At 35.6% G+C, this 14634-nt stretch overlaps 1 protein-coding gene across 3 annotated transcripts in view; it reads left to right on the plus strand.

Moving 5' to 3' along the window:
- The window catches only part of UBP5 (ubiquitin-specific protease 5), a 146624-nt gene that overhangs the window by 79423 nt on the left and 52567 nt on the right, over positions 1-14634 (plus strand). For all 3 annotated transcript variants that reach the window (XR_016358102.1, XR_016358103.1, XM_089807590.1), the window contains exons 9-10: positions 4445-4702; positions 4831-4979. Coding sequence is in view for 1 of the 3 variants with exons in the window: in XM_089807590.1 (XP_089663716.1) it covers positions 4445-4702; positions 4831-4979 (407 nt within the window). In the remaining 2 variants the exon portion in view is untranslated. The remainder of the gene's footprint in view (positions 1-4444; positions 4703-4830; positions 4980-14634) is intronic.

The following is a 14634-nucleotide window of genomic DNA, read 5'->3' on the forward strand; positions in this document are numbered from 1 at the left end:
TGTTTTAAAGTTTGAAATAATAATATATTATTTTGTTTTTAATTCTATAGATTGTAATATGGCTCCCCACAAATCAACTTCGGAGGCGTGGAAACATGTGACTCAAACTAGTCCTAATAAAGTTCAGTGTAACTTGTGTCCAAAAGTTATTACTGGAAGTTTAACAAGGGTCATGGATCACTTGCTTGGTATTACGGCAGGTAAAGGTGGAGGTGTTATTGCATGTCCAGGTGTGACCCAAGAGCTTAGGCGATTTTAGAGAAAGAGCATTTGTCTTCTATTGCACAAAAGATGAAGAAGGCACAAAAGAAACAAAGAATTGAAGACGTCTCTAGATTCACATCAACTATACCGTCATCTTCATGTCTACCTGAGGTTGTAAAGGCAACAAAAGAGAGCGGAACTCTGAATAGCTTTTGGAAACCATGTGAGAAACAAGTAGTTGATGATTTACTAGCTGATTTATTCTATACTAGTGCAATTCCTTTCAATGTAGCTAGAAATCCACTTTATCGTGTTGTATTTCAAAAGGTTGGAGAGTTTGGCAAAGGGTACATACCTCCTTCTTCTGAGGCTTTGAGAACAACTGTCTTAGAGAGGTCAAAAGATAGAGTGACTGATAAATTAGCTGTGGTCAAAGCCTCTTGGAAGGCAACAGGGTGCACTATATTGAGTGATGGATGGTCGGATATCTGTCAAAGACCATTGATTAATGTTTTAGTGGCTTGTCCTAAAGGTGTTGTATTCTTGAAGGTTATTGACACTATGAATCATCAAAAAACTTCTGAATATATATTTCAGATATTAGAGGAAGCAATTCTTGAAGTAGGGGTTGCAAATGTGGTTCAAGTGGTTATTGATAGTGCAGCAAATTGTGTGGGAGCTGGCAAGCTGATTATAGAGAAGTATCTAGAAATTTATTGGAGTCCATGTGGAACTCATTGTTTGAATTTGTTGCTTCATGATTTGGCAAAATTCCCTTGGATACATGAAGTAATTCATAGAGGAAGAGAAGTTGCGAATTTCATACGAAATCATCGTCTCACATTGAGCTTTTATAGGCAACATGCATCTAGAGAGTTGTTGAGGCCTTGTGATACAAGATTTGCTTCATTTTATATCACTTTGAGAAGAGTGGTTGAAGAGAAAGTGGCTTTAAGATCTGTAATTTGTTCCAATGAGTGGGAAAATTCAACTCTCTCAAAAAGTGGCAAGGGGAAGATGATAGAGCAAATTGTTTTAAATAGTAGCTTTTGGGAAAGTGGGGCAGAGGTTTTAAATATATGCGGTCCAATTGTTAACGTGCTCCACATGGTTGATGGTGACACTCCTTGCCTTGGAATGCTTTATGAAAGCATGGACCGTTGCAAGGAAGCTATTCAAAGAGCACTAAATAATGTGGAAGCAGAGTATATAGAGATATGGGAGATTGTTGATTCAAGATGGAAAATGATGCACACTCCTTTACATGCAGCAGCTTGCTACTTGGAGCCTAAATTGTTTCACATTGATAGACAAGGTGATGCTGAAATTATGGCAGGGTTTTATGAAGCTATTAGTAGATTTGAACCAGATCCAACAATTGCATCTCTAATTAGAGAACAATGTTGGAAATACAGAAAAGCGGAAGGGATGTTTAGAATAGCAGCAGCCAAATATGATATGACACGAGATGAGGTACCTGGTTATAGATGGTGGATTAGCTATGGGGTAGAAACTCCTGAACTTCAGCGATTTGCCATTCGAATTTTGACTCGAGGAGCAAGTTCATCAGCTTGTGAGAGAAATTGGAGTTGCTTTGACCATATCCATTCCAAAAAGAGGAACAAGTTGTTGTCTGGAAAGTTGGGAGATCTTGTCTATGTTTGCAGCAATTTAAAATTGCTTATGAACAAATCAACAAATGAGTCATCTTCACAACAACAGACTTTGGAAGACATAGCAGTACCAGATGCAGATGAGCCTGACTTTTTTGAGGAAGAATTGGGTAGTGATACTGATGATGATGCTACACCATCTGAGCCAAGTGCTCTTGATGACTTCAAGTTTACTTGAAGCTATGAAGTCTTGACTTTTGATTGTACCTTCACAACAAAAAAGTATCTTTGCTATTGTGATTTCACATGTTTCTTATGTTTTGTACTTAATAAATGTCTCATCAGGCTTATGAAGTTGTGAGATCTATTTAGCAATTTTTACTATTTTGATAATCGATAAGATTTATTACATACATCTAGAAAATAATTAAAATTGTATAAGGCGAATTTAATTTGAATTTTTCCCCGAATTTTTACTCTGTCCCGAACTTGCCGAACTTCATTTGAATTTTATAGTTGCCGAACTCAAATTCGAATTCGAACCTTGTGACTTAGGTTAGAACCATAAACTGCTGAAAACCAAGAAACAAAAGCTTTTTGGCCATTAAACTAATATCCAGACAGTACTATACCTGGTTTCAAAAGTCATTGAAGATCAGATTAAATCATATTGACCATGATAAAAGCCTAAGCCTACCATCTAATATGAATTAAATGGATACTTAGACAAAGAGTGTTCTATTAAGCTTAAACCTTTTAGCTAATACAAATACCCAATGTTTCACAAACTGTTGATAACAGTGAAGGCTTGACAAGAAAAAACAACCAATACAGAACAAGCATCCCTAAAGGGTTGATATGTATCCCACATAAGTTCTGGGACAAAAATCCAAAGCAGGACACTCCAAGTACTGCTTAATCTGGAGGCTAGGAGCAATCAAACAGAAAAAAGAATGATGAGACGGTACTATACTAAAAGAGGACAAAAATTTAAACCACATATGCAGTTAGCATGCTATGTCAAGAAAATGTCTATGGGGAAAAGATAGTAAATCAAAACCCAATGGATATGCAAACATATACATATAATAATATTCATAAAGTCAAGTATTATAGTATGAGATCCAGTCAAAATCCACTCATGCTATATATATATATATATATATATATATAGTCTTAATATCTGGCTAGGATGTGTGCTGTATGTTGACAAAAGAAGCAGAGTGTGTAGTTTATGCAATAGCGAAATAACTGGCTATACTTAACAGGAGCTATCATAGTTCCAAGAACAACCCATTTACAGTATGTTGTTCTACCCCTTCCGTTTGAAGATAATCTGGTCTTCAACAGACCCAGAATTCTCTTCAGCTGATTCCTCAGTAACCATCTTGCATTTCCCCTTAAAGTTTCTTTTGTGGGGTGCCCCATGATTCCAGCTGGACTAAATTTGTACCAAGGGAATGATGTGGATCCCTGTCCAAATCCATATTGTCAAAGGAAGCCGGGACCTCAAAGCCTTCCTCCTGCATAAAATCCTTCAACCGTACCATATTTGTGCTTGGGACAATTCACAGGGGTTAAAAATTGATATTGTTGTATTATATATATTATATTTTAATTTCAGTATTCAATCATTTGTAGTTTGTAGTTTTATGCTGTAATTGTATTATGTTAATTTAAAAAAAATGAAAACAAATGCAGATACGTGTGAAATCAGGATTTTCTGGGCCAATTTGTAATTGCTACTATTTTTAATTAATGTACCTTATATAGCTCCAGAATTCTCTCAAGAGACATCTATTATTAACTCATTTCTCATTTTGATTAAATTTATCTGTTTCAATTTTCAAAAGCCCTTAAAAGTCTAATGTGCACTATATTTTGGCTTATGTTTTTTTAGGCATCCAATGAATAAATTTTAATGTTTTTCTTACAGATAATCATTTGAAAGATCTTGAGCTGTAAAACATATACCTGGTTTTTAATGCTTCAGATTAAAAGTAAAGCCATCTTTAAATTTTGCAAAAAAAAGAGCATACTCTCCAAATTATTAACTAAGTTTTATTTTTTCAAATTGGTGGACTCCTGAAAATGTATGAATTGGAACTTCTCACATCTCATTTGGATATGATGAATTAAACACTCGTATAAAATGATTGTGTTCAAGTAATGTACATATGCTTTCATTTTTTTTGAGTTAATTTAAAGAAGTTGGCTGCATGTGGATGGTTGTGCTTGTTCCCAATTGGCATACCTGTGGTTGCCATGGTGACAAAGAGAGCTGTCTATATTATTGTAACCAATAATAACATTACATGGAAAAAACCTCTGGTTAACTGTGGCCTGGAGCTGAAGCCATGCTGGTTTGAATTAGATAGATGGATCTTTCTCCAACCTGGTTCAATGGGAAATAGTGGGGGCTTATATAATAGTCCACAACTAACCTGTGAGTTTCTGATAGGCACGAGTTGTGCAACCTAGTGGTTATCTTTTTTTTTTTAACTAAACTTGCTTCCTTTCCCTTGAACCTCTGTTTTTTCATTTGCGCCTCATTTTTTCATCTAAAGCTTTGGTTTCAAAACTTGATTGAGAATTTGGGTTTTAAAAATTGTTTTATGTTCTTGCAGGGCCAATATAAGTCAACCTTGGTTTGCCCAATGTGTAACAAAATCTCTGTAACTTTTGATCCGTTTATGTATCTATCATTGCCACTACCCTCTGCCACAAGTCGGACAATGACAATTACAGTATTTAGCAGTGATGGCAGTGCACTGCCTACACCCTACACAGTTACAGTACCTAAGCAGGGAAAGTGTAAGGATCTTGTACATACATTAAGCACTGCATGCTCTTTACGTAATGAAGAAAGGCTTTTGCTTGCAGAGGTTTGTGGAAGCTGATGTATTACTTATCTCATAGATTCTGTTTCATCAGTTATTGGTTCAATTTCATTCTTAAGATATTTTAAAACTCATTTTAACTAAATAAATCTAAATATTGGTGACATTCACAGATCTATAATCATCGGATATTTCGATATTTGGAGGATTCAGTTGATTTGTTATCTAGTATTAGGGATGATGACCACCTTGCAGCGTACAGACTGCCTAAGTTCTCAGATAAAACAATCTTGCTGCAATTGATGCATCGGCGTAAGGAAGAGTAAGCTCTTTTGGGAGTAGATCCACTGGATTTTGATTCCATGCATGCTTGTTTCTATCCCTTCTGAAAGATGTTTAACTTATATACTGTCTGCGGCTGCCTAACCTGGAACATTCAAATGGTGCTCCCATGCCTTATTTTTTTGTTGTGGATTGGTTTTATTGGTACTAATTGAATATCAGATAGATATAGTAGAATGGGCAGATGAGCAACTGTATATTTCTTTTGCAAATAATAAACATGTTCAGTACAATACGGGATACTGTTTACAGTGAAGTTGTTTCATTGAAAGTGGTTTAGAAGTCCCTAGTGGCCATTTATTGGAATGATATCATTCAGTATAGCAAGGAAAAGGAAAATAGTAGAACCAAAACAATTTTATTTAACTTTTGTTTGTTTTGAAAATGAGATTTGTTTTTCATAATTGATTTATTTATTGAATAATAATGGAAATAGTTTTTCCTTATGGTGCAATGCTGTAGCTACTTGTACATTTAAGACTGAATATGACACAAAAAGGCTCACCAAAGAAAATATCTACAATACTTATATACATATAGAATGTAGGGTTTTCTTTATTTATTATATCAGTAATGTCAATGTGCTTTTCCCCCTTTTCTTAGACTGTAGGAATTGTGTATAGCACACCCTATAAACTGACATGCACCAGTTTAATTTTTTAATGTGACTGGTGACCGGTAACACTGGCACGACATGTCCTCTGGTACCACGTGGGCTGCGGGGAGATTGGACCCTGTGACATTGTGCTTCATAACAATAAGCTCTTGCCATTCGAGCCAGGCTCCAGCCATCAATGGGCTTTTAAATGCATAGGCCTGAACCACATGTGATCATCAATAGATTAGTAGTGAAGATCTTTACGTGTCTCTCTGAATGTACTGAGTCAACTGTTGTATGTAGTTTTAAAGTCCAACTTGCTGACTGTTAAAGTCACAATACCTGACATCTTGTATAATTGTTACTTTAAAACTTATGCTTCATGATAAAGTTTGTGGATTCCACAAAAAAGATCACATTTCTGGCTCCAGATTGGGGGAGGTTTGCATAGCTCAAAAAAGTCTTGGGTAAATGGAGACCATCCCCTTTTCAAATGCTTGAATAAGAAGGGCCAAACAGCTTGGATTGGTGTTTCTCTTCCCAGTGACCTAAAAGCCTATAATCTCTTATTGTTACCCCAAGTTACTAACTCATCATAGAAAGTATGTTTGATTCTTTTCGTTTGACAAGCTTATGTTAATATTGATGGGAGTTCATGTTCTCACTGCATCGTATAAACATGTTATTGTTATATAGCTATAAATCAATCACCCCCCACACTTTCATTGTTTACTAGCATAAGATATTGATTGCTAACTTTTGATGTTATTGATATAAATTTTGGGCCGCTAATATTATTTTGACTCATAAGACTTTTATGTCATGATGTTGAGCTTTATTACCCTGGCTTTCCCCTTAGCATGAAGTCTCTTCCTGTTTTTCAACTATCCCTTCCTACAAAAGTGGTTGCTATGTTTACAAGCAAATGACAATAATAAAAAAACAATATATTGATATCAAGAATTCTTATTGTTACATCTCCATCCATTGAATGCTTGGTTAACCAATTGTGGTGCTCATTGGCAATGCAACAAGATGACTAGGATATGGTTCCTGGACCTTGGTTTGTTAACAATATGTTGAATAAAATATTCAGGGCCTTGAGTATTCCATTGAGTTGGCTGAGATGCTTTTAGTCAATTGCCACAAATTCACCTTGACAATTTTTCACATTGAGAAATCCCTTTAGTCTTCTCCCTGTCCAAAAGTCATCTTACCATCTTGATCAGTCACACTATTTATTACTATCATATTTGTGTTTTTCATCTTCATCATTAGCACTTTTGTTTGTACTTGTTAATATATCTTTGTTTTGCCTTTGAGAATCTCTATTGACTTGATACTGCTGTTGTGGGCTGCAGTTTTAATTTTCCATGTGTGAATTGTTGCCATTAGAGTTTTCTATTATGATGTTCACCTCAGTAAAAATTTACTTGGTTTTTGTTTATGCAGATGAATATGATTATTTTAGAAACCATACTCTTCTTAAGAATCACAGCAGAATCCTAAATTATAAAAACTAGTTTTGGTATGAGAAGATCCAATATATTAGATAAAAGTTCTTACAAAAAACTGCTATTCATGAAACTGTTATCGAGTGTAGTCCTGTGAAGATACAGAAATAAAACAATAACTAGCCAATTCCATCTGGTCTTATTCTAGAATCTAAACTGAAACATTTATAGATCTACAGTATACATGATACGATGAACAATTGGAAAATTTATGTCTGTTTTTTGATGATCCTTGTGTTTTACAGCAAGCAAAAACTGTGATTTCCCAGGTTTCTATGACTTGGACATGTCTTGGGCTATGATTACTCTTTTGTGAATAGTAGCACTGAGGTCATTGATCTCTGACATGAACTTTATGACTACCTGATTCTTTTGTATCTATTATCTGTACCAAAATCGGCATGAATTAAGAAAAAGGAGGTGGAGTGTAATGAATGCTCATGCAGAGCTAGTTGCCAGGGCTGGACAGTGATTATTGAGGAATACCTTTTTCAATCGGCACAATTGATGCCGGTTTTGTGAGCTGCATGTGATACTCATTCCATGTCCAAGTGGTTTTTGAACTATGAAAGAATGTTGACTGTGGTAACGTTTGTGTATACAGCTTGCTGAAGTGGCTGCATAGAGTGGTTGATAGGGTGTCACACTCAGAGGCAGAGAAATCCTTGGGAAATTGATTTCTAAAATAATAAAACCCTACTGCCACAAGTTGTGGTACTAGTGTGGGGTTGCATATGGATGTGGGGTTTGGGTGTGTTAGTATGGCAATTTTGTCCCCTTAGGGTACGATAATTAAATACTATGTTACTGATTTATCCCTTTACTCTTGCTTGTTACTTGTTTATCGCTTTAACCTTGCTGGCTTGCGTACTATCCATTCCCAGCTCGATGCAAACAGGGCGTGGCGGGGTTTCGGGATGTTGCCTGTGGGTTTGATCTAGATGTCTTCAGGAAAATTTTCAAGTTTGCAACAAATTCTGACATTTTTCCTCAACATTATGTCATAGGGGTTGCTGATTTTATGAAATTCTGTGAATTTATAAAAAATAAAAACAAATTGTTGGAATGTACCCACGTCTTGCAAAAAGTTGTTTGGACTCGTATTATAATAATATAAGGAATAAAGGGGGCATGTAATTGGTTGGAAGCTTCATGCCACTTCTCTTTCCACTTGAAGCTAATTTTTTGCTTCACAGTCACAGCCTCATTTGATCAAAGGCTTCAAGCCTTACCTAGAGTGAAATGACATTACTAGATGAATGATGAATGAAAAGTGGAAGGGGTCTGTTGAAGGTGAAAATAATAATTGCCTTACTTTGCTGTTTATTTTTGACAAGTAAATAGCTGCGAAGGGGCAGCACCCATTACATTGATCATAAAATGTTTTACATATGTGACTTGGACGAAAGGGCCAACAAGGATAGATTTGTCTTCAACTAGTGACACCATATACACAAAACTAATGTCCACGAGGGCACCACCAACCCATTCACCCGAGAGAAAAAGGGGTTGACAAACAATCAATATCTGCCAGAAACCTAGTGTATCCGAGCTACCCAACAAGAGAAAAACAATTGTTGGCCACCCCACCATCTTTTGGTGAAGTCTATACAATGAAATATACTACCTCAATCCAAAGTTCCCAAATCTGGACACGATGAGGCGGACCCGACTTGAGACTCGACAAAACTCGCAAAAGTGAAAAAACCCAAGAAATTTAGAGATTTTTAAGGATTTTAAATCCGTTTCATGCACACTTTATAGAACAAATCTTACAGATACAAGAACATAATCAAATGGAAGGTAATTTGAAATTTTGATCACATACGTGAATATACATCGATCGCATAAGTATAAATGCAAACTGTCCCTGAAGAAAATAACAAACTTCAATATGTATAGGGGATGAGAGGAGTCCTTGGAAAATCTAAATATCAAGAAATTCTGGAAAAGTTAGTAAGATCTATGGAAAGAACACAAATGGAAATCTGTTGATTATTGAAATTTGGCTGTCTTAATTTTTTAAGGATCTTCCAAAATCCTGAATCTCTGTTAACTCGTGGAGATCTGAACGCACTCTCAAACATCTTGATAATATTTATATAAATCACAACTTCAAGTTTAGGTCTTTTCTTATATTTAAATTTTATATTTATATTTATGTTTTTTTGAAAATAACTTTAACTTTGTGGACTAAGTCTCGTCATTGAGACTCGATGAGACACCTTGAAACTTGCTACTTAGCAAGTGATCTCTTAGACTCGGTCGACTCTAGGTCCCTAGGACTTGCCTATGCTCACTCAGCCTAGGGCCCATTGAGTTTGGATGAGTCTGTATGCCTTAATCATCCCGCTATAAGGATACACACAAAGAATTCATCCCTTAGACATTTTTAGCCGTCATTCTGGTTGTGTCTTGTCCAGCTTGAACACCCTAGCCCGTAGTTTAAATGTGTGGACACGTAGATTCGATTGACTCTAGGCCCCTGGGACTTGCCTAGAGACTCACTGAGTTTGGGCAAGTCCATGCGAGTCTAGGAATTCTGCCATAATCATCTTGCTATAAGGACACAAACATGGAGAATTCATCCCTTAGAATTATACATTTTTAGCCTTCATTCTGTTAGAGGCTATTGTCCAGCTTGAACACCCAAGTCCGTAGTTCAAGTGTGTGGCCAAATATATGACAGGAGTGCCTCCCTTGACATCGAAGCTGTATCCTTTTTGATGATCTTGTTCGAGGCCGATTCGTTCTCTTCTTATTTGTCAAGCACTTACACTATGCAAGTAGCTCTTGTTTGAGTCAATCAAGCAAACACCCACAATAACTTTCATCCAACTAAACTACTTCAACATGAAAGATATCTACTCCAAGCGAAAGATTGAGGAAACCCTGCAACACTTCAAAGCAATATTAAGTAATTTACCATGATATTATATATATTGTTTGAAATGAATTCTTGGAAGACACAGAAAATAAAATGGGCAAGTACAAGAAATGTAGCATATATATTATTTACCTTCTTAAGTTGAAAAGATTATCATACTTACTATTATTAACTTCAATCTGATATTCTGGTTCTGCAAATTTGTATTAAGGGCATATTAGAGACCTTGAAGAATTCTAAATAAAGACAATTTGTTTATCACTTAAATTGGATAAAATTTAACATGGTTTCAAAGCCTAGTTAAAGAAGATCCTTATCAGATTTATAAAGGAGAAAATGTACATTACCTATAAGCTATTGAATTTCCCAAATATATAAAATGGTGAACGGTGTCAGAAATGAAGATCAACTTGATGGAGCATCAAAATTTGTATCATGGAAATTTAAGATAATGCTTGCATTAAAAGAACATGATTTAGAATCATTTATTGAAAGGGAACCTTCCATTCCTAGGGAAGAAATGAAAAACAACTATGGATGAAAAAGAATAACAGTAATGAAAGTCTTAGTAGCTGTTGTAAAAGATCATAGTTCCAGTTATATCAAAACTAAGTAAGGCATACGACATGTTCACATTTTTAGAAAACATGTATGAGATCAATAATACAAGTAGAGCTCTTGCCCTAAAACAACAGTTACATCATATCAAAATGAACAAAAGTCAAAATGTAACATCATGAGAATTAGAGAATGAAGGGGTCGATTATTGACTATTGGTCATATGATTGACAACAAAGAACTAATGATGCTAGCCCTTAACGGACTCCCTACATCCTGAGAAATGTTCGTACAGGGAATAAGTGCTCGATCTAAACTAAGTTTGATTGTTTGGAAACTGACTGCATCCAAGAAGAGTCTAGACTGATTACCAGAGGGTTTGGTCTGAACTCTCAGAATAATGACATGCAAATCCTAAACACCCATGCGCACAAGAAAGGAAAGAAAAATAATTATAAAAGGAAGAAAGAAAAAATATACAAATAGAAAACAATCATTCAAAAGGAAGAGGGATCTATCTAAGGCACAATGCTTTAGATGTGATAGATTTAGCCTTCTTGCAATGAAATATCCGGACAGACCTAAACCTCAAGCTTCTATTGCTGAAGTAAATAGAGAAAGCTCAGAAAGGGACTGTGAGTGTTTTTGTTAAAATGCTCAAACAGTATTGAAAAATACTGAATATAAATTCACACGTCTGAATCCGAACTAGTGGGCATTTGATCCTTAAGAGGCAGAACATTTATTGATTTCTATGATCTTATCTTTGTGATTGGTCAACTAATACAATATCTCCAAAAGGCATAAGGTGGAATGGTTGTGACTGTTCAAGCATATTTCTCTTAGAAGAGACACGAAGGCAAAGTCTAATATGTTAAACAAACCCGATTGGGTATGATTAATTATAGAACCTTTTGCAAATGCATCCGATAGTTATCGTGCATGATTATATGCTAAACAAATATCACTAACAGCCTCTGACCTGTCATGAGTGATGGACCATTCACTCGATCTATTCTGTAGCACATATGATTGATTTTGATCAGGGATTTGCAGCCTGATCCAAGAGATAGATAAATCCGATCGCTTAGATTTCCATAGTTAGAGTGATATGGATTATATCAGTTTAATGCAAGGATGATCTCACAGAAATTTATGACAAGTTAATTTTAATGTCTATGCATATGTGTGTGTATGCATGTATATCAGTCCACATAGTGAATTGGTATACATAAATGCACACACATGTGCATATAGTTGCCAACGTTAGTATGTCCTTGGATTCTGACCAACACTCATAACTAAGTTTGATTCAGCCCTCTCAAGCCAAGTAACAACTAGTCTGAATACTTGGGTCATAGGCAGTGAGGCATCTTGTCACATAACTAGATTTAGAGAACATCTAGACAGTCTTATAGAAGAATCAAATGAAGAAGTCACAATTGGGGATGATTCAAATTATCTCGTGAAAGGAATAGGTGCTTGCACCATACAATTGAACTTTGACATTTCTCTCCAATTAACAGGCGTTCTATTTGTACCAGGCATCAAATGTAATCTAGTTTCAATCTCATCCCTTGAAGGCAAAGGACATCGAATTACCTTTATGGATGGTAAAATTTTGGCATGGCCTTAAAATTCAAACATTAAGAAAACTCACACTATAGGAGTGCAACATTGATACATAAATCCTCAAACTCAAGTGAGATTTGGCACAAAAGATTAAGGCATCTTTATTATTGTGTCCTACTATCATTAGAAAAGATAGGAACAAGATTATCTAAATTCAAATTAGAGCATGGAGGAACTTGCAAAGGATGCGCCCTGGGGAAGAACATTAAAAGAAAATTTCATAATAGTGAAAGTATGGCTAAAGATGTCCTAGAACTTGTTCACTTAGACTTATGTGGACCTATGACGGTAAATTCTTAGGAGGATTCTTGTACTATATAATCTTGTAGATGATTATTCTAGGAAATCTTGGATATACTTTCTGAAATGTAAAGAATCTAATGAAGTCCTATTGAGATTCAAAGAATTCGAAGTCCTAGTAGAAAACATATCAAGCAAGAAAATTAAAATCGTAAGGTCAGATAATAGTGGGGAATACATATCTGATAACTTTAAAGTCTTTTGTAATAATGCTAGGATCAAGAGGGAGTTTACTGTTCCTCACAACCCTCAACACAATGAAGTAGCTGAAAGGACTAAAACAGAACTATTCTGGAAGTAGCCAAAGCCATGCTACATGACCAGAACCTTAACACTTCTCTTTGGGCTAAGGCTGCGAATACTACTATCTATATTCAAAATAGATGTCCTCACTCTCTCTTGGATAACAAAACTCCCGATGAAGCATTCAGAAAAGTAAAACCTGACATAAGTCATTTGAGGATTTTTGGTTGTCTTGTTTACTTTCATATACCCAAAGAAAAGAGATCAAAATTAGAACCCTTAGAGAATAAGGGAATATTTTTTGGTTACAATGAAACCTCGAAAGACTATAGAATTTACATCCTAGGACAAAAATTATTTGAGTCAAGCAAAGATGTAATCTTTGAAGAAAACATTCCATTTAAAAGATCCAAAGATATTCATGAAATAGACCAAGGTCATGAATCCCCTCAAGATATGGAAGAAGATCCTACTCCCGAGATTCAGAGGGAGACTCATGAACACATAGAAGAAAACATTCAAAGTGAACCCATGGATTCTATTGGCAAGACTAGAAACACTACCATGAGTCGTAAAGGACCTCTTTCAGCAGGGAAAATGACCCAAGAAGCTGAAAATTATGCAGCTTCAAAAGGAGCCTTTAGGGAAAGCAAAAGACTAACAAAGGCACTTGTAAAATACCGAAATATTTCCTTTTAAATTTCCTAGTCAGTTCCAACACTTAATATTCTCCAGTTTGCTATTTAGTTATACCTGGAAAGTATATTTAAATTCATAGAAAATGGTATATTGCAGATGCTAAAGAAATTTGGATTTCTTATTTATCAAATAACCAAGGTTCATACAAATACACAGGGTATGAAGAATAACCAATCCACCTATATGATGGCCCAATCTATTCTGTCTAGTTAGACTGTATTGAAACTTCAATCTCTGCAAGAATTGATTGTTCGACGACTCTATTGAAATGCGGGTATGATCACCACGTAAATAGATATGTTCTTGACTCAACTTAATATTGAATTTGCATTCTCCATGTGGGTCATTCTCGCTATATCTTCACAAGCAACATATGCCTCTCATCACCCTTCTAAATATTGGCCTAGTTGTTCAATACATATTGGGGTTGCGGATATGGGAAACAATAAAGTAAGACGAAATCACCTTTAGGTTCCCACTTTGTTAGATCCATATCAGTGCCCAGTAATCTTCTATGTCTGAAAACCCTTTGTATACTATACCTAGATTGACCTCTCTGTTCCTTAACGCTGCTATAGTAATCATCAATGCCCCGATGTCAACTAGATTGAATTTTGCACTCAAATCGCTGTATCACATTTTCCTTGATAGACTGACTATGCAAATGCCGTTCTCATATATCCAAAAAAAGTTCGGGTATGGTTACCAATTTATCCTTTGAATCCAATGGTGGTAATTCTTCTCATACAGTCACCTGTTTTCCCAATACCTTTTTGTGGCATGAGACGTGGAAAACATTATGGATATGACTACCCTCCGGTAAATTCAATTCATAAGCAGCTGCACCAATTTTGCTGACAATTTGATAAGGCCCATAGAAGCGAGGCCTCAATTTTCAACACCATTGCATTTGAGTGAAGATTATTGGTATGGCTGTGGCCTAAGATACACCAACTCTCTTTCAAAACTGCACTCAGTACATTTCCTATTTGCATAAATTTTTGGTTGATTTTGTGCAACTTGCAAGTTTTTCTTAATTTTTTAGAATATCCTGACATTCTTGAAGCCAATTCTGTGACTTGGGCACATTACTGTGGTTAAAATCAAGATCAATAAAAGATAAAGTGTCATACCCATACAAAGCTTTGAATGGAGCCATACCAATAGACATATGATAGGTCATATTGTAACAATATTCCCCCAA

The sequence above is a fragment of the Cupressus sempervirens genome, chromosome 10, assembly GCF_028749045.1.
Source record: "Cupressus sempervirens isolate cs-2001-9-10 chromosome 10, ASM2874904v1, whole genome shotgun sequence".
Taxonomy (NCBI): Eukaryota; Viridiplantae; Streptophyta; class Pinopsida; order Cupressales; family Cupressaceae; genus Cupressus; species Cupressus sempervirens.